At 43.7% G+C, this 27,432-nt stretch overlaps 1 protein-coding gene across 3 annotated transcripts in view; it reads left to right on the top strand.

Moving 5' to 3' along the window:
• CAMSAP2 (calmodulin regulated spectrin associated protein family member 2) overlaps window positions 1-21,520 on the top strand; it is a 174,850-nt gene extending 153,330 nt beyond the window's left edge. For all 3 annotated transcript variants that reach the window (XM_075322054.1, XM_075322053.1, XM_075322052.1), the window contains 5 exons: window positions 656-879; window positions 6,714-6,786; window positions 9,415-9,539; window positions 10,275-10,393; window positions 12,071-21,520. In XM_075322054.1, coding sequence (XP_075178169.1) covers window positions 656-879; window positions 6,714-6,786; window positions 9,415-9,539; window positions 10,275-10,393; window positions 12,071-12,376 — 847 coding nt within the window. In that variant the 3' untranslated portion in view covers window positions 12,377-21,520. The remainder of the gene's footprint in view (window positions 1-655; window positions 880-6,713; window positions 6,787-9,414; window positions 9,540-10,274; window positions 10,394-12,070) is intronic.
• The last annotated feature ends 5,912 nt before the right edge of the window (window positions 21,521-27,432 follow it).

Here is a 27,432-nt window from a genome sequence, read left to right as displayed (position 1 = left end):
CCCCGCCTGAGGCCGCCCGGTTTTCCCCGCCTGAGGCCGCCCGGTTTTCCCCGCCTGAGGCTGCCCGGTTTTCCCCGCCTGAGGCCGCCCGGTTTTCCCCACCTCAGGCCGCCCGGTTTTCCCCACCTGAGGCCGAACATTTTGAGTGAGTGATATTGGAGCTCAGGCAGCCACTGAGCTTATAAATGTGCACATGCTATATGTATATATTCTATAAGATTATCTCCGCACAGGAATATTGTTTTACACATTTAATTTTGGACCTTAGAATTATCTTATTATTCATGAGACAACCTCTTTACTTGTTCCTCCTGATGTTTTGTCTACACACACCGGACACAATGCATGCCTTTTGTGGAAGACTTCGATATAAAGTATTGAAGTCCTGATGGAAGGTTCCTTTTTACAATAAATGTAGACTTCTGTAACTCCTGCACCAAATACGAGAACTCTGGAGACAACATGCTCGGTATAGATTTCTGCAGTTTATGCTGACGGTTTGCATTGCAATCACTAACTGAATTTGAAAAAAAAAATTGAAATCAGAATCTTAAGGGTTTAATCATTTTACAAAAGTAGCAATAATGGAAATAATAGTCTCATGATTTGGGGCTGCCGTTATGTATGACATCAGTTTACAACCTTATTTACACAGACGAAAGTCAGAAGAGGAACGTAGTAAGAAAGAAGATGAGAAGGCGAGACGGGAATTCATCAAACAAGAATACCTTCGTAGGAAACAGCTGAAGTTAATGGAAGATATGGACTCTGTTATTAAACCTAGAGTTAACCTTCACAGAACAAAAAAGACCAGGCCTAAGTCCATCCACAGAGACCATCAGGTGGAATTGCCGAGAACACCCACTGGCCCTCCTCCAGGTAATGTACCGTATTTTTCGTTTTATAAGATGCACCTGATTATAAGACGCACCCCCAAATTTGGTGAAGGAAAAGAGAATATTTTTTTTTAATGTTAAATGGGGTCCATCTTATAATGCCAGTGTTTGTCTAACAAATCATATAGGGTATATGTCCCTCATAGCCCCCCATACTAAAATTAGCCCCCCTTAATCTGGATATGGCCCCCTTATATTGAATATAGCCCCCTTGTGCTTGGACACGTCCCCCTGTGCTGACCATGGCCCCTATAGATGGCACACCTCCCCTGTGTTTGATATGGCCCCCATACTGCTGCCCATGGCCACGATAGATGGCACATCTCCCCTGTGTTAGATATGGCCCCCATACTGCTGCCCATGGCCACTATAGATGGCACACCTCCCCTGTGTTAGATATGCCCCCCATACTGCTGCCCATCTCTTTCGTTACCTTCTCAGCACTGTCCCTCCTCCTGTCTCCCTCCTTGCAGTTGAGCTCCGGCTTCCTCTACTTCCTGGTTCTTGCTGCCGGTCATGTGATCGGCACGGCAGAGTGATATCATCTCTGCATGCCTGATCACAGACAGCAGCAGCAGGAGACCGGGAGATCAGCGCTGGAGGTAAGTAAAGCTTTTTTTATTTTACTATGGGCAGCAGTATGGGGGCCATATCTAACACAGGGGGGATCATGTGCGATCAAGGGAGGGCGCAGGCAGATATAATATGCCCCGCTGCCCCAGCCCATCAGCGCGATGTGGTTTCAGCATCACGCTGATGGACAGCGGCTGTGCATATTATATGAGCAGGAGCAGGAGATCAAAGGCTACTTCCTGCAGCTTCACCAGCTCCCAGCACCGCTCCAGAGCGGACCCTGCAGTATATGTATGTATGTATGTATGTATGTGTGTGTATATGTATATGTATATGTATATGTATATATATATATATATATATATATATATATAATCACGCACCCCCGCATATTCGGTTTATAAGACGCACCCCCTACTTTCCCCCAAAATTTGGAGGAACAAAAGTGCGTCTTATAAAGCTCCACTATGTCTTCCAGTAAGCACAGAAAGGGGTGGAGGAATAAGAGACACAAGTCCGATATGTAGGAAGAGGCGTGTGCTCGAGAATTGAGGGAAAGTTTATAAATGATGATTCTTGGCAAAGCGTTTTCTTCATCTCCTTTGAATGATGTTAGTATAAAGTGTTTATAGCTTTTGTTGCCCTCAGTAGAATTGATACTAGTAAATGTCCCCCTCTAGTGGTGGCAACAAGCTGCTGGCATTGACCAGTTTGTGCAGCTTTCACTTAGTCATGCATTTTTGGTTGAAAATATTTTTTGCCTATAGGTTTCATAAAAGTTGTGCAATGTTCGGCTTCTATAGCCATGATGTTTCACTATTCATACAGTGCCTTGTGAAAGTATTCGGCTCCCTTGAATTTTTCAACCTTTTCCCACATTTCAAGCTTCAAACATAAAGATAACAATTTTAATGTTATGGTGAAGAATCAGCAAGTGGGACACAATTGTGAAGTTGAATGATATTTATTCCTTATTTTAAACTTTTTTAAAAAATAATTAACTGAAAAGTGGGGCGTGCAATATTATTCGGCTCCTTTAAGTTAATACTTTGTAGCGCCACCTTTTGCTTGCTGCAAGTCGCTTGGAGTATGTCTCTATCAGTTTTGCACATCAAGAGACTAAATTTCTTGCCCATTGTTCAGTCTTTAAACCTCTCCACAACAGTATCATGGACCTGCCTATTGTGTTCCTTGGTCTTCATGTTGCTCTCTGCACTTTAAACAGAACACTAAGACTATCACAGAGCAGGTGCATTTATACGGAGACTTCAATACACACAGGTGACTTATATTTATCATCATCAGTCTAACTAACCAAAATACCACAATGTTTGTCTGCTATTTCATCCTTCTTCTCTGCACGATTCCTAAAACTTAACATGGACAAAACAGAGTTTATTGTCTTTCCTCCTCCTCACTCATCTCCTCCAACAAGCCTTTCCATCAAACTTGATGGTTGCTCACTCACCCCAGTCTCACAAGCTCGTTGCCTTGGAGTGACCCTCGACTCTGCTCTATCCTTCAAGCCACACATCCAAGCCCTCTTAACCTCATCCAGACTACAACTCAAAAATATCTCCCGGATCCGTGCTTTTCTTAACCAAGAATCTGCAAAAACATTAGTGCATTCCCTCATCATCTCCCGCCTCGACTACTGCAACCTCCTGCTCTCTGGCCTCCCTTCCAACACTCTTGCACCCCTCCAATCTATCCTAAACTCTGCGGCCCGCTTAATCCACCTCTCCCCTCGCTACTCCCCAGCCTCGCCACTCTGCCAATCCCTTCACTGGCTTCCCATCGCCCAACGACTCCAGTTCAAAACATTAACCATGACATACAAAGCCATGCACAACCTGTCTCCTCCCTACATCTGTGACCTAGTCTCCCAGTACCTACCTGCACGCAACCTTAGATCCTCACAAGATCTCCTTCTCTGCTCCTCTCTTATCTCCTCTTCCCACAATCGTGTACAAGATTTCTCCCGTGCATCCCCCATACTCTGGAACGCTCTACCTCAGCACATCAGACTCTCCACTACCGTGGAAAGCTTTAAGAGGAACCTCAAGACCCACCTCTTCCAACAAGCCTACAACCTACAATAGCCCTCAGCCCAGTAGACCACTGCGCAACCAGCTCTGTCCTCACCTATTGTACCATCACCCATTCCCTGTAGACTGTGAGCCCTCGCGGGCAGGGTCCTCTCTCCTCCTATACCAGTCTGTCTTGTACTGTTAATGATTGTTGTACGTATACCCTCTTTCACTTGTAAAGCGCCATGGAATAAATGGCGCTATAATAATAAATAATAATAATAATAATAATAATAATGTCATTTAGGACAACATTGGATCATTTAGAGATCCTCAATGAACTACTTGAGTGAGTTTGCTGCACTGAAAGTAAGGGTGTTTTCAAACATCCGGTTTTTGCCGTCAGGCACAATCCGGTTTGTGCCTGATGCAACGGATCCATTGCAAATTGTGCTAAAACTGATCCGATGGATCCGGTAAAAAAACAGATCCGTTGTAGCGTTTGTACCAAGAATCCAGCTGTGGCCGCGGGTAACCTGAGTGAAGTCACCACTGACAGCGCGACTCACTTCAGTTGCTCCGTGGAGCTCACAGGAGCGGCGGTGTTCTACGGCCGCTGCTGTCAGCTTCCGATGTAGCAGAGCTGAAAGCGTCTTGGGACCTCATGTGGATTAGTTGGACCTGGAGGGGCATTTGAGGATTAATAAAGTGGTGAAAGAGGGTGTTTTTTTGTCTTTTATTTCAAATAAAGAATTTTTCGGGGTTTGTGTTTATTTACTTTCACTACAGTTTAGTGATGGGGGGGTCTCATAGACGCCTGCCATCACTAAGCTAGGACTTAGTGGCAGCTATTGGCTGCCACTAACTCCTTATGACCCCGATTGCCACCGCATCAGGGCAATTGGGATGAGCCGGGTAGAGTCCCGGGACTGTCGCATCTAATCGATGCGGCATTTCCGGGCAGCTACTGGCTGATATTTTTAGACTTGTAGGTGGGGAGTCTTCCCATAACGTGGGGCTCCCCATCCCGAGAATACCAGTCCTCAGCCAAGTGGCTTTACCTTGGCTGGTATCAAAATTGGGGGGACTGCACGCCCTTTTTTTGTATTATTATTTATTTTACTGCAAGAGTTAGACCTGCCCAACGGCGGCTTTGATTGCTTGCAGTGAGACAGCTGTCACACAGCGTGGGTGCGCGTCTGACTGCAACCAATCATAGGCGCCGGTGGGCGGAGGAAGCAGTGAATACGAGGTGGAATAATGAGCGGCCGGCATTTTCAAAGCAGGAGAAGCCACGGGAGCTTTGTGACAGCCGTGTAGCGCCGCGTCGGTGATCAGGGAGTATGAGAGAGGGAGAGACCGACCGACAGAGCGACCGACAGAGAGAGAGAGAAAAAGAGATGTTTTCTAACTAGAAAGGAATTTACATCTCATCTGAGCATGCTCAGTTAAAAAAAACGGATCCGTCGGTGGAAGCGCTTTTTACTGCATTACGACAGATCCGGCTCCCATAGACTTTTTCATTTTACAACATGCTGCACGGTGCCGGATCTGGCACGGTTCGCTTTTTTGCCGGTGACAAAAAACGTTCCCTTGCGCGTCCTTTCTGGCGGCCGGACGCAGAAATTTCGCCAGATCCGGCGCACGGCGGATGAAATGCGATGCCATACGTGAAAATCCGTCGCCAATACAAGTCTATGACGAAAAAACGGATCTGGCGGCAACAGACTGACGGAAAAAAACGGATGTGTGAAGGCACCCTAAAGGGGACGAATAATATTGCACGCCCACTTATCAGTTTTTTTTTTTTATTTTAAATAAGCAATATATTTTTTGTTCAACTTCACAATTGTCTCATTTGTTGTTGATTCTTCACCATAAGATTAACATTTTTATCTTGATATTTGAAGCCTGAAATGTGGGAAAAGGTTGAAAAATTCAAGGGAGCCGAATACTTTCGCAAGGCACTGTAGCTAGCTACAGAGCAAGTTAACTGTGGATCAGTCAGTGAGCTGTTTCTGATGGAAGGAATTGTAACTCTTCTACGCTGGTTTAGGACCACGCCAAGATGAGCTATGAACCCTGCTGTCTGAACTAGCTCACTGACAGATTTATTGTTATATTATTCTGTGGAAGCCAAAGATTCCAAAAATGTATAATTTACCCTAATAGCAAAAATGATTTTTGGCCATCATTGCATGCAGTTAAAGCGGTTGCCCACTACTCAGGCAACGTCTTCTCAATGTTTACCCCCGTTAAAATAATAACACTTCTACTCCCCTTCCGTGCCGAAGCTGTTCCAGCGGTGTTGGCACTCGCTCTCCTGGGGCTCACATGACGACGTTATGCCATGCGAGCCCTGCACCTAATCAGTGCCGGCTTCACTCTCTCTACATTCGGACAATTGAACATAAAGAGGAAGTCAAAACTGCGGCTGCCGCTATCTTTCTATTATTGTTTGATAGATCTGAAGGCGGGAGAGTGAAGCCGGTGCTGATTAGGTGCAGGGCTCGTGTGGGTAACAATGTCATGTGAGCCACAGGAGAGCGAGTGCCAACACCACTGGAACAGCTTTGGTACCAACGGGGAGTAGAAGTGTTATTATTGTAACCGGGGTAAACATTGAGAAGACGTTGCCTGAGTAGTGGGCAACCCCTTTAACTGCATGCAATGTTGGCCAAAAATCATTTTTGCTATAAGGTTACATTATACATTTTTGGAATCTTTGGCTTCCACAGAATAATATAACAATAAATCTATATCAGTGAGCTAGTTCAGGGTTCATAGCTCATCTTCCCCTCTGTGGTGGTCAGTATAAGTGCTATTATTTTAACAAGGAAAAGCATAGTGAGGAGTGGTTTTCCAAGTCATGGACAACCCTGGAAGTAAACAAAATTCTAAAGCTGTTTATATTGTAGATTTATGTGGCAATTAGAATAATATTTTCCTATGGAAAGTCACTCAGATAATTGCATATATTATTCATGTGCATTGTCACTGCAGTCATTGTGTTTAATCATTTATGGCAGAGAAACCTTTAGAACCAAAATGTAACCCAACTACAGCTTAACGACCTTCTCTCCATCATTGGGAACTGAATTTTATGCCTATGGAGGCATCTGTGAGTTTTCTATGAAGCGAAGGTGCAATGATCTAGCGGGCATTGCTTTTAGATTGCATTACAATGTATTCCTTTTTTATTGTTTTTCTTCAGCCTCAAGCTTTTCTCTGGCCTCTCTGAACACAGGCGACAATGAAAGTGTAAATTCGGGAAAAAGAACACCAAGGTAACAACTCACAAAGGCCTTTTGCCCCCGCAGCCAATATCCTGTACATGTATGTGATTGCGGGGGTTTCTGTGTGTTGAGGGTGCTCAGGAGCTGAGCTCTCTCCGCACGTGTCTGATGCCTGCTGTGTTCCACAGCCAGCACCTGTGTCTGACAGCAGCGGTCGGAGCTGAGCTCTGATTGCTGCTGATAACCATTTAAATTGAACGCTCCCTGGTGTTTGTGCACTATGGCTCCCGTCAGCCCCCCTGTACCGTGGCAGCTGGGGCTTCTGCTGGAGGCTCTCATCGCTGCCATATTGGTATTCTTGTGAAGCTTAGCTACAGGGTCAGCATCAGTCTATGGAAAAGTAATATTACAGGTCTCAGAAAATGGTTACACCAGTTTCCTATTTTACAAACTTTAGAATTTTTTATTTACCGGTATTTTTTTCACAACTTAATTTGCATAGTTTTTTATATAGTATCTCCGTAATCGTGCTGACCTGGAGAATTATGTTTCAGGGTCATTTTTGCCATTAATGCTGTAAATAAAAAAAAAATTGCAGAAGTGCTATTTTTTTTTTCATCATTTTATCCTTCTTGGATTTTTTTTTCATTTAGTACAACTTGTTTTGCAAAAAATAAGTCGTCCTATGGCTATGTGGATAAAGTAATACATGTATGGCTCTTGAAAGAATGAAATCTAGAAAACAAAAAATTGCCCTATACTAAAGAGGTTAACAAGGTTTTCGACTTTCAGCAATGGTAGGCGTGTAAAATACCAAAATCAGCTTGTTCTCAGCCGTCCTTGCTGACACTGCTCAGGTCTGTGTTTAGGCCTCAGTGGTGACGTCACTGCCGATATAAACCACATGAGCCTGAGTGATTGGCTGCAGCATGATGCTCTCTGTTGATGTGACCTCACTGCTGCAGCACAAACTGAGAGACCAGAGTAGTGGCGCAGAGCTGGGGAGTGTGGTTCGGTGCAAGAACTGGCTTTCTTATTTTACATGCCTGCCAGTGTTTGGGGTTTGCTCCTGCCTGAACCTCCACGTGATTGACTGTACTCCGTTCATCCATGAGATCAGGGGTCCCCAGCCTGTGACTCGCAGCTGACTGCTAGCTTGTTGCATTATCACCAGGCCCACCATAGCAAACCGCTATGAAGAGCAGGTCTCCAGATGGTGATTTATGTGAGTAGCCGCTCACAGAAGCACAGATCTGGATGCCCATATCCTGGCCTTAGGGCTTATAGATAAGTATGGCGCTGATGTCCCATGCTGGGCTCAGTTGTTAAGCTGTCTTATGAGAGCTGGACTCACACTAAATGCCGGGGTCAGAGATAACTGTGATGTCAGCTATTTAACGTCTTAGAGGTGATTTGACAGCAGTATCATAGCGGATTTACCCCCCACCCCATTTTTAACAATATAGTTACAAAGAAAACCTATTTCTTGGTCTCTTCATTGGGGGACGCAGGAACCAGGAGGCTGACACTAACATTACATCTAGATACAGTAGAAAAAAAATCTCCATTGTTCCCACCAGATTACACTTGAGCAGCTGACACCAACTTATTCCGTAAACCTTTTACTCTACTGGTATTCGTTTTCCCACCCTAGTGACTGGTTTAGGATGTCCATTGTTCTTGTGTCCCTCAATCAAGTGGCCGAGAAATAAAGATTTATGGTTCTTACCAGAACATATATTTCTCATAGCCTTCGATGGGGGACCAGGCACCCTCCGTTGTTTGGTTGATGGAAGGAGAGGCCTTGGTTTTGCTTCTCCGAATGCTTTGGCACTAACTCAATCACTGGCTGTTGGTTAGCTAGGTGTAGTCTGCTTGGGAGGAATACGCTTTTTTTCTAAGATGTTTTCCTTTTTTCTTTTACATTTTTTTTATTTTTTAAGATGTATCCTTAGTGTCAACCTCAAGGTGGCAGCATATTAACCTTTGGTCCCTTTGTTTCCCAATGAGGGCTCCATATAATAGATTTTACTGTGAGTACATGGGGTATAACACTGATTATTAACCGCCCGATCTTGTCTCATTCAGCCGTGTTTCCACCACAGGAATGGAAGGCCTCCCATATGATGGCAGGTTGAAAAAGTTAGATATGTTTAGCTTAGAAAAAAGACGTCTCAGAGGAGATCTCATTTATATGTATAAATACATGTGTGGTCAATATAAAGGACTGGCACATGACTTATTTCTTCCAAAAACAATACTAAGGACCAGGGGGCACTCACTGCGAGTGGAAGAAAAGCGATTCCGACACCTAAATAGGAAAGGGTTATTTACAGTTAGAGCGGTCAGACTGTGGAATGCCGACCACAAGAGGTTGTAATGGCAGATACTATAACAGCTTTTAAAAAAGGGCTGGATTATTTCCTCAGTACACACAACATTGTTGGTTATAAATGACTTAGTGACCAAATGTAGAACTGGTGGAGGAAGGTTGAACTAGATGGACCTAGGTCTTTTTTCAACCTAAGTAACTATGTAACTATGTAACCACATGTATGAGATCCTATTGTTCCTTATATACCAGCGGATCTAGCTCCCCTATTTTACTCTTTTACCTCTTACACTTGTGATCATCAGTTTAATTGTTTGCTCATTTGTTCCCTTTCCTCTGCTTGTCAGTCCATTTAGGTCGGAGTCTGTAGAAGGATATCTGTCACCTGGTCGTTCTGGTAGTCGAAATGGGGAAAAAGACTGGGAAAATGCTTCCACTACTTCTTCTGTGACATCTGCGACCGAATACACAGGTGGGTGGTCTGTGCCTATTATAGACTTTTTGCTGCAACAAAAGGAGTAGTTGATCATCTGCTTTGGGTAATAGAAGGGGCTGTAAGCAGAGGACAACATTTCTGTAGCTTACATATGACCTATTAGGACAGGATCTGTCCCTGCCCCCCCATCATCAGCTGTTATTAGCTGTGGTCTCAGAGCAGATCTTCAGCACATGGCTGTGACCACTACACATTGAACTGCGCTTATATGCATGCAGTGTAGACAATAGCATCAAATAAACCCAATAAGGGTTGTGCCGCATACGCTAACTTTTTTGCCAAAAATGCAGACTCTTGCTCATAGTCATGCAGTACTTTCCTGTTACAGTTGTCAGATGAACTCTCTGCTTTTGTGTGGTTCAGTGTAATTTTATGGATTGCACGTCATTCACTATTGCAGCTGCAGCTCGATGCACAATCAATATCAGCAGCCAAAAATATAGAGCACTAATCCTACAAAGGAATATTAGTACCTTCATTTAAAAAAATACGGTTTTAAAACACTGCTCTATGAATCATTGCCAACGCATGAAGACATATTTTGTAAATGTGTTCATTAGGCCCCCATTTTGCATGATATGGCTGTGCACTGACATTTTACCCCAGGTCTTGGTAATACTATCAAAGTCAATGAAAAATAAGTCTTATCAATAATTTGTTTTGCTCTGTTAGCTTTATGATTAGTGTCGATATTTCCAATCCTTCTTGCAGGACCAAAGTTATACAAGGAACCCAGTGCTAAATCTAACAAGTACATTATCCAGAATGCTATATCCCATTGTTGTCTGGCTGGTAAAGTAAATGAAGGGCAGAAGAACAAGATACTGGAGGTCAGTGTAAATAAAATATGGTGGCTCAAAGGAGCCAGAAATGCCAAAGATACTGCCGATGAGTGAAAACGTATGGCCTGAATACACGTGACAAGGTCATAATGGTACTGGTTGTAGCTTAGGCTCCCAATGAGATCCAGACCCATTGAGCCAATGTGTCTCTACGTCACAGACCCTGTATCCAGAGGGTGTGCATAGTTATATCCTTATATGTGTGGATTGTGTGTGAAAACCAACCCAAACATGGGGAGAATATACAACCTTCCCCTGTTGTCCTTGGCTTGAATCGAACCCAGGACACCAGTTCTGCAAGGTGAAACACAGATGAAGTCTGGGCCCTGGCGCTGCACATTATATTGGAGGTAAAGATGGACAGAGCACCCTGGTTCCACGTGATTCTAGCAAAAAGATTGATGGCTAATCCTACCTTCTTTGACCCCTCTCCACTCTATAACATCCTATCACATTATGGAGCCAGTGCAGGTGAATGGAGCCTGCTCAGGAGCAGAGCCTCATCCTCACAGGGCAAGTGCCGGCACCTATGTATAAGAGCAATGAATATGGCTAGCCCCAATTACTGCTGTTTAACCAATCGCCGCTAAATGTCGGGATCCCAGTGGAGCTCCTGTTTGAGCTCAACCCTCTTGCCAAACAAATGTAAAAAGGTTGCACGTACCAAAAAAAAGCGGTCACACAGCTCTGTCAGCAGAATCATCAAAAAGTGAGGAGTATAAGCTTTTTTATTTTAATGGTGCCAAACATGGGGAAAGAGAAGGAGTTGTCCTAATAGTGGACAAACCCCTTTAACACAAACACATATACTTTACCCTAATCCCATTGTTCTCATTTTATGTCCCAACCTTTTATGTGGCACTGTATCAAACTCATTTGAAGAGACCAGGTAGAGCACATCCACCGCCTTACCCTGGTCCTGTCTGGAACTTTACCCCCTCATAGAGGTTGATCAGCTTAGTTTGATAGGACTGATTCCTCTTAAATCCCTGCTGATGGTGGGTTATGAGGTTACTCCTATTGATATACTCCAGGATTGTTTCTCTTAGAAAATTCTCAAAGATTTTGCCATCAGTAGAGGTTACACTTACTGACCTATAATTTCTAGGCTCAGATTTGTTTCCCCTTTTTGATTATTGGCTCCACATTTGCTATGCGCCAGTCCTGTGGTACAGCTCCTGTTATTATCGATTCCTTGTGCACTGTCTATCATGGTACTCCTTTCTTTCAGTATTCGGGGGGTATATGCCATGCGGGCTCGGGGATTTGTCTATTTTAGTGTTGCGGTGGCACCGTAGTTACTCGTGAATAAGCAGGTGTCATTTAAAAGCGTTCTCTTGTAATAAAGGAAATATTTATAGGAAATTCTAAATACATTTAATTCGCAAATTATTCATGTTTTTTCTGTAGAGGTAACTATAGTTTTAAAATGGTCTCCATCTTGATACACTCATAGAAACCTATCATGGAAGGTGATTAGTACAGGTGCCAGTGAGCATGTGCAGTAGGACCTGCAGATCATCTATACCGCGTACTGTCCAGCTATCTCCAGGTCACAGTAGTTGAGCTGTACGCCGCACATGCTCACTGGCCCCAGTGCAGAGATTCTAGACTATATCGTATAACAGTATATTCTAATTCTGTTTTTCTTTTCTACATCCATAGGAAATGGAGAAATCGAACGCCAACAACTTCCTGATCTTGTTCCGTGACTCAGGATGTCAGTTCCGCTCTGTATATACTTACTACCCTGAAATCGAGGAGATCACCAAGCTGGTGGGCGTTGGTCCACGTTCCATATCTCGTAAAATGATTGAGGGTCTCTACAAATATAACTCCGATCGCAAACAGTTCAGCCACATCCCAGCCAAAACCATGTCTGCCAGTGTTGACGCTGTGACTATTCACAGCCACCTGTGGCAAGCTAAAAGACCTGTGACCCCCAAAAAACTGCTTTCCTCCAAAGCATAGCAATGGCTGGGAAAAAAAGCAAAACTGAGCCTCCCGAAGATTTATGGAGAGAGCAATTACTTGTTGCCAATGAGACTTGTATGGAGTGAACACAGACACTTCGTCCTGCTGTCTTTACACACAACTGGAATGTACGGCAGTATTGATCAAGGGTGGGATAGGGAGGTGAGGGAGGGGGGGTTATTTATCACAAAATGTTTTTGACTCACTTAATTGGGAGGGGTATTCATGGGGCATGTGCGGTATGACACAAAAGCACTGACGTCTGTCCATGTTTGGTGACTGGTATTACTCGACATCTCTTGCCTTATATATTGATATTCTTTTTTTATTATTCTGCATTTGCGTGTGTGCAAGATGATGTTGAGTTATCAAGGATAAATTGAAGGGGGGTGGGGGCCTGTTCTTTAATTTTCTCTATTTAGAGAAGGATATAATATGTGTTGTTGAGAAAACGTATCTGGATCACTGCCAAGAAGAGTGGCAGCATGAACTTGACCAAGTATTTTCAAGCTCTCTGGCAGTGAGGGGATTGTGGGATCGGCCAGCTTACCTCAAAAATGCAAGCCAGTAAGCATGAATTTGGATGACCGCATCACTTCCTTTATATTTATGTCTGCAAGTTTTACAAGAAAATGGCGTATTTAAGTACTCTCTCCAGTCTGACATTCCCAGAGTGCGGCGCGCTTGCATACGGCGACTAGTGTAGTCAGCGATTTTAATGACTGTTTTTATCACTTCATGGAGAGCGACTGTATTCGTGCTTTTATTTTATTTTTATACTATAGTCATTTTGTATTTTATTTAGCATTATCTGAACATTTAAGAAAGCGATTGCCATTGGGGTTAGTGCTAGATCCTTTATATGTGGGCAAACACTAGTCTTAACAGTTTGCTACTGACATATCGTCTGATACAAGATTTGGCTTGGTTTTAGCCTTTTATTAAAGTATTTATTGGGTGATGTCACCTGAGTGGGCGTGGCTAGTTATTAGGACGTCCCATGAGGAGTCAGACCTTATCAGCAACCATCACCAGACAAGCCCTGCATTTATGTTACGTAAAAAATATTTCACTAAAGTAAGAAAATCCCTCAAATAAATAAGAAAAAGAACCAGCAAGGTGAGTCGAGTGCCAATGTACAGCTCTAGAAGCAGTGTTAAGGGAGGGAGTATTAGATAGGGTATAACACTAATGCTGCAGGACAGGGCCATGCATCTTGTCTAGTTAGTTGCATGCACTTTCCAGGATGAAAGGTTAGCGTGTTTGTGGGTGTTTTTTATTCTCCATTTCAAGGACAAAGTATGGTTGTTGGGTTTTTTTTGAGACGTGTTGTAAAGTATTTCATATCATGTGAGATTTAACATTTTTTAAGCTAAATGCAAAGATAAACCATATGGTCATTACATTTTGAATAGTGTTTTTCACTTTAATATCTATTTTGTTATATGTAGGCATGTCAGGAGGATGGATTGTACGTTAATTTAATTTTTTTGATCTAAACAGAGATAGTCAAGGACCCGCAGAATGTAATTTAGTTTATTTACACTGATGTTACCAAAAATAGGGATAAAGGATGTGTTTAGCAGCCCAATAATGGCAGACAGGATAGAGATATCCTTTCAATATATTATGGTGTAATATTTTTCAGGTTCGCTGCAGGGGAAGGGTGAATTTGTTACCTGCCTCCAAAATCTGAGGTGTAGAAATTGCCATCCTGTATTATATTGTAGTAAGTACATACGTAGTTGGGAGAATATTGGTGGTCTCACTTATACTCTATTGGATTACTAAGCTTGCCTGTTCGGCCTCCGTAGGGCTCCATACTAAAATCATGAACCGATATCTTATACGATACCTATCCCCCTCGCTTATTGACTGTAAAAATAGGTCACAAAATGAGTACTATGGACTGTTTATTTCATTGGGGCATTATATAGGCTTAGTGTAATGTCCCTTTTAAATTTATCGCACCCATTGTGCTGTTGAGCATTGTTATTTCATTTGGGGGGGGGATTACAGTTGACCATTTATGGGGCAAATTGATCATTCTGCTTGTAAATGATAAAATACATTATCACATCCTAGATGGATCCACAAGTCGAGACATAAAATGTAACAATTTGAAATAAAATAATATGATTTGGGCTATTTATTCTTCGTGTTCAGTATACCGGACAGGAACAGTAATCAGCGCTATACAGTATATAGCACAGACTTATTCACACTACTCAGTCATGGTGGGGCTTACAATCTCCCTGCTGGATGCAAACACATTACCTTTATGGGTTCTTATAGTGGGACTATAGCAGGAGATTGTAGTTCTCTTTCTACCCCATTGGAAGAACATAAAACAGGAGGCAGATATTAACCCCCTCTACTACAGTGCTGGGTCACTGTATGTACGTTGCAATTGAAAATGGCACTGGACTGTCCAAGCAGCAACTGTAATCCTTATTACTTATTAGGAACAGATGCCCTTTCAGCAACCTTATCTGAAACATTTCACCAATGTTCCTTTCCATCCTTTTTCTGTGTATTCCCTGTATGCCACCTACGCAGGTTTCAGTAATAGCGGCATTGGAAGCAAAGCAAAAAATGACGAAGTGGCAATAACGTATTTAACGGGCACAGTTAGCCCATACGGAGCATTGTTACAGGATATGTCCAGAATACAGTATTTGTTCATTTAATGGCTGTTACAATGTATAGTATTGTACAGAGACAATTGTTCTACAGTGTATCAGGCGTCTTGTCTGTTACCCTCTGTGTGATAATCATGAGAGTAGAGACACATGGCTGCATTAAAGGGAATCTGTCAGCAGGTTTTTGTTATGTAAGCTGAGGTCAGCATGCTGTATTAGTTAAAATAAAAAAACAATTACGCTTCTCTTATCAGTGTGTGTGCAATTGTTTATGTAAACTAAAGGATTTATTACCCTGTGATTAACATTGCAGGACTATAAACTCATGTCAAGGGCAGTCCCACGCGACCCCTGGTGTGATTGACACTTCACAGTCAATGCACAATCTCCATTGAGAGCCTGGTGTGGGTAGGACAGCTCTGCTGTGTTTCGGAATCTAAATTTAAATTTTTATTGTTTCTGAATGACCTCAGCCAGTAATTTTGGTAATAAACTGTTGGATTCAGAATCTCTTTGCCTACATTATGTTGCTGTCAGATAAGGTAGCAAAAACCTGCTGACACATTCCCTTTGAGTGTTCATTCTGTGAACACTTGCCACCTCAGGAAACACTGTTCACTGTCAGATATAGGGTTAATCTACAGGTGAATAGTGTTACAATGCTGCCCGACTGTTGTACTCAAAGTGCAGCTAATGGAATAAAATTAATTTATTTCCTCCCAGGAGCCACCTGCTTTCAGTTAAGGGGTGTGCATGGAATGGCTCCAGTCACCGCTCACTATATTGTGAGTGTAAAGGCTTTACACGCTACGACATCGCTAAAGCGATCTCGTTGGGGTCACGGAATTTGTGACGCACATCCGGCTGCGGTAGCGATGTCGTTGCGTGTGACACCTATTAGCGATTTTGAATCGTTGCAAAAACGTTCAAAATCGCTAAACTGTGACATGCCCCCCTATTCTCAATTATCGTTGCTGCTGCAGTAACGATGTTGTTCCTCGTTCCTGAGGCAGCACACATCGCTATGTGTGACACCGCAGGAACGAGGAACCTCTCCTTACCTGCGTCCCACCAGCAATGAGGAAGGAAGGAGGTGGCGGGATGTTCGTCCCGCTCATCTCCGCCCCTCCACTTTGATTGGGCGGCCGCTTAGTGACGTCGCTGTGATGCCGCACGGACCGCCCCCTTAGAAAGGAGGCGGTTCGCCGGTCACAGCGACGTCGCTAGGCAGGTATGTGCGTGTGACGCTGCCGTAGCGATAATGTTCGCTACGGCAGCGATCACCACATATCGGCCGTACGATGGGGGCAGGTGCTATCACGCTCGACATCGCCAGCATCGGCTAGCGATGTCGCAGCGTGTAAAGCCCGCTTTAGAACGCTCTGGCACTTTTGATTAACAACTTGCAGTGCACAGATATAATGCAGAGGTGGCTGTCAATCAAACTGCTGGGGCGTTTATACTGAGGCCGGTCACAGTATAGTGAGCTAAGCTGTGACCTGTCACCACTCCGTGCCCTCGTGACGGAAAACCCACAACTCCCAGGACAAAACAAGTTCACTTTCTCCCAGTGGCAGAACTTTCTGTAAGATGTCTGGGAAGCATTATGGCGCTTTTTACCACCTGCAAGTTAATAATATCTGCAGAAACATATCATTTTCCAATGTGTGTTTTCTTTGAAATGTACTGTTCTTCTAATTGCCATTTATAAGGTAACTGTATGAGGCAGATACAAGAAGTACAGTACACAAACATAGATGGACGCTTACGGGAACATCTGTTCCGTCTTCATGCACCTTATTAATGACTGTATATAAAGCAAGATCCAAAACTTTTTGGATAAACCTATTGGAAATTAAATGTTGCTCCTTGAGGCCTGTACCTTCCAAGTGAAAGGGGCCCACATTGTGCCGCCTGCCCATGTAAGCGGCCTGGACGCTATTGTATAATGATATCATCCATCAGAGTCTATTGAAGACCACAAAAACTTTAAAAGCGTAAACTGTTTCACTGACACTACAATATGAAATGGGGAGCGAAAAGGTATAGACGGGTGAGCAGCCCCAAGTGCATTATCGCATGCAGACGTCCTTTACAACTGACAGTGTGCAATCGGCCTCACTTTTCTTGGGGGTTGGAGTTGTTTTATGGGGGCAGAGGTTTGTGCCCGCTGCACTACAATACTGTAGAGTGCTCATCTAGAGAAAATAGTAATACTGTAGAAAATACAAAGTATTTCTGGGTTCAGTTGAAAAAGATTTTGTACTAACATGGTCATAGGGGTGAAAACAAAAAGTTATCAATGTTTTATTTACACTATGTGCTAATTCGTGGCCAAGCGGAAATGTTGGAGGACATAGCTGTATAAAGGTGGTATATTCTGGCTCTGGTGACACTTCTTCTATTGGTGTCCATCAGGGTTTCCACCCGGCTTTCTGGTATTATTGAAGAATATTGCAATCTGCTGGAACCATGACAGCCATTATTAAACTCCATGAAATACATTACAGGATCTGTTCAAAAACCGATCTGGTTTTCATGACTCCATTATAAAAGAAAGCCATGTATTTTTTACTGACCACAAGTGGAGACAAATGATTGTCAGCTATTCATATATCAGGATTTTTAACTGATCGATAGTCTGCAGAAAAAAATAAAAATACCGACATAACCTTCATAGGTCTGATTTGAACCCAAGCTAATGAATTCCAATGAATGGATCAGCAGGAGCGCACAGATGCAGCTAGCGCTGTCCGCGTGTTAATTTGTCACTGGTTGCCATTTTTATTTTCCTTTGCACGCAAAACAAATGCCCAGAATGCGGGTAAAAATCTTGCAAACAAGAAGAAAAAAAAATGGATCTGTAATTTTGGCCTTGGGGCATGTGCACATGCTGAGTATTTGCAGAAATTTCTTTAGCATAGCAGGAAAAAAATGCATAAAGTATGTACCATATTTTTCGACTAGAAGATTCACTTTTTCCCCAAAAATTTTTTGGGGAAAGTGGCAGGTGCATCTTATAGTCCGATGGCTGCGGGGAAGGGGGGTGCGGTGGTGGTGGAGCGGGTCATCAGAGGCAGGAGCAGGCTGTAGCTGCGCCTACCGTGTCCACGTGGGCCCGCTCATTAGCCTCATTTCATATGCACTGCATCCTCCCGCCCATCATCTCTCAGCGCTGAAGCCGGCGCTGAGAGGTGGGCGGAATGATGGGCTGGGGGTGCGTGCATACTAAACAGCCGGCCCGCGTGATCTTCCCTGGCTCCTACAGCCTCGAGTGAACTTGTGTGGCTATATTCACTGCCCCTCGCATATCATCATCAGAGCAGGGGGCAGTGAATAAGTGTACTCACCGGTCACCATTCCCTGCAGCATCGCCATGTCCTCCTGTCTGCCTGCCCGCTGATGTGTGTGGAGAGCGATGCACACAGCGATGACGTCATCGCTGTGCGCACGGCTCCACATAGGCCAGCGGCGCTGCTGCTGGCACAGATAGGAAGACAAATGCTGCGTGGAGTGAGGAAAGGGGAGTATAAACGTTTGTTTTTAAGTGTGCTACAGGATGTGGGTCATATACCAGGATGAGGGCTATACCAGGATAGTGGTATTTACCAGGATGGAGGCTATACCAGGATGGGGGACATACAGTGCCTACAAGTAGTATTCAACGCCCTGCAGATTTAGCAGGTTTACACATTCGGAATTAACTTGGCATTGTGACATTTGGACTGTAGATCAGCCTGGAAGTGTGAAATGCACTGCAGCAAAAAAGAATGTTATTTCTTTTTTTATTTTTTTTTTAAATTGTGAAAAGTTTATTCAGAGGGTCATTTATTATTCAACCCCTCAAACCACAAGAATTCTGTTTGGTTCCCCTAAAGTATTAAGAAGTATTTCAGGCACAAAGAACAATGAGCTTCACATGTTTGGATTAATTATCTCTTTTTCCAGCCTTTTCTGACTAATTAAGACCCTCCCCAAACTTGTGAACAGCACTCATACTTGGTCAACATGGGAAAGACAAAGGAGCATTCCAAGGCCATCAGAGACAAGATCGTGGAGGGTCACAAGGCTGGCAAAGGGTACAAAACCCTTTCCAAGGAGGTGGGCCTACCTGTCCCCACTGTTGGGAGCATCATCCGGAAGTGGAAGGCTTATGGAACTACTGTTAGCCTTCCACGGCCTGGACAGCCTTTGAAAGTTTCCACCCGTGCCGAGGCCAGGCTTGTCCGAAGAGTCAAGGCTAACCCAAGGACAACAAGGAAGGAGCTCCGGGAAGATCTCATGGCAGTGGGGACATTGGTTTCAGTCAATACCATAAGTAACGTACTCCACCGCAATGGTCTCCGTTCCAGACGAGCCCGTAAGGTACCTTTACTTTCAAAGCGTCGTGTCAAGGCTCGTCTACAGTTTGCTCATGATCATTTGGAGGACTCTGAGACAGACTGGTTCAAGGTTCTCTGGTCTGATGAGACCAAGATCGAGATCTTTGGTGCCAACCACACACGTGACGCTTGGAGACTGGATGGCACTGCATACGACCCCAAGAATACCATCCCTACAGTCAAGCATGGTGGTGGCAGCATCATGCTGTGGGGCTGTTTCTCAGCCAAGGGGCCTGGCCATCTGGTCCGCATCCATGGGAAGATGGATAGCACGGCCTACCTGGAGATTTTGGCCAAGAACCTCCGCTCCTCCATCAAGGATCTTAAGATGGGTCGTCATTTCATCTTCCAACAAGACAACGACCCAAAGCACACAGCCAAGAAAACCAAGGCCTGGTTCAAGAGGGAAAAAATCAAGGTGTTGCAGTGGCCTAGTCAGTCTCCTGACCTTAACCCAATTGAAAACTTGTGGAAGGAGCTCAAGATTAAAGTCCACATGAGACACCCAAAGAACCTAGATAACTTGGAGAAGATCTGCATGGAGGAGTGGGCCAAGATAACTCCAGAGACCTGTGCCGACCTGATCAGGTCTTATAAAAGACGATTATTAGCTGTAATTGCAAACAAGGGTTATTCCACAAAATATTAAACCTAGGGGTTGAATAATAATTGTCCCACACTTTTATGTTGAAAATTTATTAAAATTTAACTGAGCAACATAACTTGTTGGTTTGTAAGATTTATGCATCTGTTAATAAATCCTGCTCTTGTTTGAAGTTTGCAGGCTCTAACTTATTTGCATCTTATCAAACCTGCTAAATCTGCAGGGGGTTGAATACTACTTGTAGGCACTGTATATACAAGGATAGGGATAATATACAAGGCAGGAGGATCATTACCAGGATGGGGTGTACCCTAGTAGAGAATTTGGGGACATTACCCCCAAAACAGTGTCAGCAGCAGATCCTCGCCCCATAAGTGTGTCATTACCACAGTTTTTGCTTACAATTTTATTTTCCTCCTCTAAAACCAGGGTGCATCTTATGGTCTGGTGCGTCTTATAGTCCGAAAAATACAGTACATTTTTGTGTCCCCCCCACTCCCCCTTACATTTATTTGAATAAGTGAAAACTGCTGAAAGAATTGCCATGCTGCAGATTGGAAGAAAAATGTTTTGATATGTTCAAAATTTCAGAAATCTTTCACTTTGCTGACACTTTAAACCGCTTCGGGTTTTTTCTGTGGCAAAATACGCAGAGTGTGAACAAGGCTTTCCACTCGTCCCTAGAGATGAGCTTATAAATGAATTTCATTCATTCAATGTACACATTGTAAGTGTAAAAACCGTTGCACCTCCTATACAACATCCTCCAATATATCAGGCGCCGAATAGTCATATTATGGATTAGAGAGTTACCAGTACATGAGCATAATATGGGAATAGTACAGAACCTCTTCCGTTTTGTTACTCCCTTTTGCTGCCCGAAATGCATTATATAGTATTAAAACAGCCTTTTGATGTATTAACAATCTAAGTCGTTTTCTCTTATTTTTCTTTTCCATTTTTTAGTATTATTATTATTATTGCTCTTTGTATTTTCACTGTCAGAGCTATTTATGCAGTATTATCATTTTTGATACTTATTTTTCCCTTTTTTTAATCCCATTTATCCTTCTGCAGTGATTCAGGATCATTTGTTTTGTATGTTCTTTTGTCATTCTTCTGTTATAATCTACATATACAGTATCGGGTATCATGCCATAGGGCTCCAATGGTAGAAACCTGCACATTTCCTTAGAGAGTACTGGTTTCTGTGTGAAGATCACTTATTTTCATGGAATAACTCAAATGATATGACGTTATGGTTTCAGCATCTTCAGAGGCAACCTAAACCTTTACATGCCTGACATCTTGTATGAATGTTCACAAGGAAGTGTCTCATTAATATGAACTTGTCTCATAATGTTTGCATGTAAATGAGATCTAAACAATTGTGTAGATACTATGTATATTGGTGTGTATGTACATATACGTGATAGGTAAAAGAAGACCTGCACATTTTAGCTTGCGTCATCATCACTGCAAGCAATGGAAAATAAAAGATCTCTTCACTGCATTGTGTTTTGTCTTTCTGGTAATTTTACAGTATAAGAAACTGTATATATCTAAAAAGATCATCTACTCTGAAGCCCACACGATATAGTATATTGCAAGGATATACCATTACTGGTCATCTATGGGATTCCAACCTTTATTCAGTGCTGTAGCTGTCAAGTGTGTCACAGCCTGATGTGATCTCGAGGCGATCTAGAATAAGGTCACAGCACATTGTGGATCGCAGATCCACTTTAGTGCCTACTCATTTATGCTGAGTTTGAGCGTATTTATCTCCAGCTGCAGCCACTCCTTTTCGCTACCATATTGAAAGGAACTCATCGCTGCATAGCTGTGGTGTTTACTTATTGCAGCTGCAAAGTTTCCTTCAGAAGAATGCAAAGTGTATCTTTTTTTTTTTTTTTTTTTCTTTTTGCGTCTTTCTCCAACCATGTGTCTTACCTTCCTCTTGTTGCCTTTTTTTAGTAGCTAGACTAGTGTCTCTTGTTGCCTTCGCTAGTCAGAGTGAGTTCAGGGCCAGCGAGGACCTGGGCATGTGATCGGCGTACGAGGGGAAGGACCCGTATAGGAACACTAGGGAAGCAATCAGCCTTAGGCCAGTGTCCCACTTGCGATTACCATGCGTATATTTCACGTGAGTTTCACGGTGCATCACCCGTCACGGACTCACACGCTGCTCACAGGTGCGGGTCGGCTGCATAGAGATGCATGCAACCGACCCGCTCCTGTGAGCAGAGTGTAAGGGGTACTTTGCACACTACGACATCGCAAGCCGATGCTGCAATGCCGAGTGCGATAGTCCCCGCCCCTGTTGCAGCAGCGATATGTGATGATAGCTGGCGTAGCGAAAATTATCGCTACGCCAGCTTCACATGCACTCACCTTGCCCTGCGACGTCGCTCTGGCCTGCGACCCGCCTCCTTAAGGGGCGGGTCGTGCGGCGTCATAGCGACGTCACATGGCAGGCGGCCAATAGACGCGGAGGGGCGGAGATGAGTGGGACGTAAACATCCCGCCCACCTCCGTCCTTCCGCATAGCCGACAGGAGCCGCGGTGAAGCAGTTAGATGTTCCTCCCTCCTGCAACTTCACACACAGCGATGTGTGCTGCCGCAGGAACGAGGAACAACATCGGACCGTCGCAGCAATGTAATTATTGTTTTCGCCGACGCTACACCGATGATACGATTACGACACTTTTGCGCTCATTAATCGTATCATCTAGGCTTTACACACTACGATGTCGAGAGCGACGCAGGAAGTGCGTCACTTTCGACATGACCCCACCGACATAGCACCTGCGATGTCGTAGTGTGCAAAGTACCCCTTAGTTTGTGATGGGTGATGCACCGTGAAACTTGCACGAGAAATACGCATGATAATCGCAAGTGGGACACCGGCCTTAGGTGAATATTAGGAGTTGATCCTACTCCCCTCTCCCCAGCACCAGAGCCTTGAATTGTATAGTTTTCCTAGGGTACCCTGTTGTGTCACTCACCTGGAGAGTCCGCCCCTCCCCCAGCATGATATACTTGCTGAGAGTCCTCTTGTTCCTGGCTTGACACCTGTAGTCACGTCGTGATCGTAGCTACGTATATCAGCATTTCTGGGGAAAAAAGTAGTACTCCCACCACTGACCTACTCTGGCTTTTCAAGCTTCAAGCAGTAATGGAAAGTTAACTTAAAACGTGGACCAACAAAATATTGGTTAAATTGGTGGGGACACTTTAAAGGTGGCTTTACACACTGCAACATTGCAAACGACATCGCTGTAACGTCACCGGTTTTGTGACGTAATAGCGACCTCCCCAGCGACATTGCAGTGTGTGACACACATCAGCGACCTGGCCCCTGCTGTGAGGTTGCTGATCACTACACATCTCTCAGGACCATTCTTTGGTCCTTTGTTTCCCGCTGTGCAGCATGATCGCTAGAAAGTCTCATTGTGTAAAGGGGCCTTTACAGCGACTTCGTTAGCGACTTCCCTTTCAAAAAGCTGCTTTACAACGTGACTAGCTAGGTCGTTCTGCAGGTCCGGATCACTGTTGCGTCGTTGGCCAGGTCTGCCTGTTTGACAGCTCACCAGCGACTCAGCAGAGACTTTGTAGCGATCCCGGCCAGGTTGGGATCGCTGGTGGGATCGCTAGAAAGTCTCAGTGTGTAAAGGGGCCTTAAGGCTGGTAATGATTTCTATTCAGTGATCAAGACCTCAAATACACATCACAGAAAAAATGAGACATTATGGTTATATCTGGTCATAATACCAGTATTAGGTTATGTTCGCATGACGTCTATTACAATCTGGAACCAACAAGCTTTTCAATTTAAAGGTTCTTCAGTCAACACTAGTGGGTTTTTTCCTAAAGCATCTTGTGTGGTTTTTTTTTGGGGGGGGGGGTTTCATGGTCTCTTCCTGAAAATTTTTTCGATAGTTTTGGCCAACTGTCTTTTTTTTTTTTTTTTCTTGGGTTTTCCCAAGTATTTGTGACGTGTTTTTTTTACTGTCGTTTACTAGTGAGTTTTTGGTGACAGGATTTCGCGCCATTGAATACTGAAGAGAGAAAATGTTACTTTTTTCCCCACAAAAATGTTACTTTAGCCCCAAGTTTTGCGGTTTCACAAGCGTAACAAGAGAAAATGCACCATACAATTTGTTGAATACGTTGATATTTCATGTGTGGTGAAAAAAATCTTCTGTTTGGGCGCACAGCAGGGCTCGGAAGGGAAGGCGCGCCATTTGAAATTTGGAGCAAAAAATTGACTGGATTAGATAGTGGATGCCATTTCACATTTGAAGAGCTCCTGATGTGCTTAAACAGTGGACCTCTTCAAATCCCCAAATCTTTCATTTTGACAAGGGCAAGAGGCAGGGCCAGCTCCAGGTTTTTGTGTGCCCCGGGCGAAAGAGTCTTGGTGAGCCCCATCCACTCGTAGACACCCACATGCACAGATACGTACACATACAGGCATACAAACCCATATTTAAAGACAAATTCACAAAATATACATAGAGACAGACATAAACCTATACAGTCATATCCACTGAAATACATAGATGCACATCTTGGAAAATCTCCAATTCTGCAAACAGTCCTCACTAATCAAACATTAACAGCTAGTCGTCATTTTGACAGCCCGAAAAAAGCTGCATGCACTGTTTTTTGGGTCATCAAAATGAGGAGCCCTAGACAGAATCGTCAGTCATATGTGTATATATAATATATAAAGGTGTGTGTGTCTGTGTGTGTGTATATGTGTGTGTGTCCGCTAAAGGAATTTGCACCATCTCCTTTACAATCACGATATTTTGTACAGGTGCCTCATGTGACTCAGGGAATGTCAGACTATGTTTTGAGGAGAAAATTTAACCCCGTGCTTTAGTTATTCGCCAAAAAACCTCCTTACATTAAAATCAATGGAGCTGGGAGCTACAAGTCATTAATAGGAGCTGTGATTGGTTGCTATAGGCAACAAAGGATATTTTTAGTGTAAGAAGCTTATGTGTGAGGGAATATATCAGTGGAGAGACGGGGAATCAGAGGGAGACAAACAGGGAATGAAAGAGCGAGAGGGAATGAGCAAGAGAGACAGGGAGTGAGGGACACAGGGAATGAGAAAGAGACGGAATGAGAGAGAGATAGGGAATGAGAGCGAGTGAGAGAGAGAGACAGGGAATGAGACAGACAGGGAATGAGAGAGTGATAGAGACAGGGAATGAGAAAGACCGACAGGGAAACAGAGAATGAGAGAGACAGACAGACTACATACACAGTTTCACACACTATACATTACCTCATCTTGCAGTTCCTGATCTTTGGAGAGCAGGAGAGAAGTTACTAGGAGCTGCACGGAGGCTGCAGCAGCTGAACAGCAGGACCTGCCATTTCACCAGTCATGTGATCAGGCAAAGTCCTTCACCTTCTCAGCCTCTGTTCTAGTCAGTACATTTCCTGTCCTGCTCTGCCGATCACCTAGATCAGTGCAGTGCAGGAAGAGAGAGCAGGTCTCTGTGAGTGACCTGCGACCCCTCATTTCACTGATGGCGGCCCCGCACCCTGGGGCCCGGTGATATGAGATGAAAGGGGAGGGGCCTGGACTGTCAGCGGCCCCGCCCCCTCCTGGCTTCTGCTTGCGGGGATCCTTACAGGAGTCACGGTTGAAATGCCCTGACGGCGGTCCTGAGTGCGCCTGCCAGCCCAAGCACTGCAGTCGCTGAAACTCAGCCTGGGGCCTGCAGGACTGAAGACGGGGAGTGGGGCTCCCCAGCTGTCCAGGGCCCCGGCATTTTCCCGTGTGTGCCGGGTGCTGACACCGGCCCTAGCAACAGGAGATAATGGACTATACCATTTTTTGTGCAATTTCTTCTGAGTTTGCCAATACCTCATGTGTTTGAAAACTACTTTTGAAGTGAAGTGAAGAAGGGAAGGAGCGCCATATTTGAGTTGATTTAGTTGGAATGGTTTGCGGGTGCCATGACACTTTGGCAAAGCCCCTGAGGTACCTAAACAGTGGAAACCACCCACAAGTGACCCAATTTTGGAAACTAGACCCATCAAAAAATTTATTTAGATGTTTGGTAAGTACCTTGAATCCCCAGGTGGTTCACAGAGTTTTATAACTTTGAGCTGTGAAAATGAAAGAAATATATTTTTATCACAAAAATGTTACGTTACTTTAACCCAAAATCTTCAATTTTCACTAGGGTAACAGGAGATATTGGACCATACAGTTTGGTGTACAATTTCTCCTGAGTTCGCCAATACCCCATTCGTGGTCGAAAAGGCACTTTTGAGGCACAGTACAAAGTGAAGAAGGGAAGGAGTGCCATATTTAGTTTGAATAGTTTGCAAGCGCCATGTCAAATTGGCGGGGCCCCTGAAATGTCAGAACAGCAGAGACCACCTACAAGTGACCCTATTTTACAAACTGCACCCCTTAATGATTTTATCTAGGGGTGCAGTGAGCATATTGACACTACAGGTATGTCACACAATTTTATACTATTGAGCGGTGTAGAAAAAATAATTACATTTTTACCACTAAAATGTTCTATTAAACCCAGATTTCCCATTTTCACAAGGGGAATAGGTTAAAATAAATAAATAAAATCTATCATATGTTCCACAATTTCTCCTGAGTGTGGCAATATCCCATGTGTGAATGTACAGTACTGTTTGGCTGCACTACAGGCCTCAGGAGGGAAGGAGCGCCATTTGATTTTTGGAGCACAGATTTTCCTAGAATAGTTTGCAGACTCCATTTCCAGAGCCCCTAAGTGCGAGAACAGCAGATAATAGCCTCTAAAGCAGGGGTCTCAAACTCTGCTGGGTTTATGGGCCTCAGATAGAAAAAAAATTATTTGGTGAGCCGCATTTTTTGCAGGACAAAGTGACATTTTTAGCAATACCACAAACAAATTTCTATACACCTTAGGATCATTTTTTTTTAATTCTTCACACTTATTTATTTTTTTTCAATGGCATTCATCATATGGGTTATGGTACGGTTTTAAAGCTTGAATCGTTCCGGATGCGGCAATTATGACATTTCTGTTTATTTTAGTTGATATATAAATAAGCATTGTCAATGGTAAAATAAATTTCAATGCTTTTATTTAGATTTTTTTTTTATATTTTATCCCCTTGCCCATCCTTGTCCTCATCTTGTAGTAATGTGCCCATACTGTTCCCCTTCTTGTAGTAATGTGCCCTTCCTTGTCCCCTTCCTGTAGTAATGTGCCCATCCTGGTCCTCATCCTGTAGTAATGAAGCAAATGGAGAAGAAGAAAATGTGCAAAAAGTGGGATCACCAGTATAACAAAAAATATCGTTTATTTGACACAAAGCACCAACATGGACATACATTAAAAACAAAAAAGCACAAGCTTATAGAAATGCACATGATTGATGTCAAT

The sequence above is a fragment of the Anomaloglossus baeobatrachus genome, chromosome 8 (genome assembly GCF_048569485.1).
Source record: "Anomaloglossus baeobatrachus isolate aAnoBae1 chromosome 8, aAnoBae1.hap1, whole genome shotgun sequence".
In the NCBI taxonomy this organism is placed as follows: Eukaryota; Metazoa; Chordata; class Amphibia; order Anura; family Aromobatidae; genus Anomaloglossus; species Anomaloglossus baeobatrachus.
Note: the sequence above shows the minus strand (reverse complement) of the source record. Positions and strands in the feature narration are given on the sequence as shown.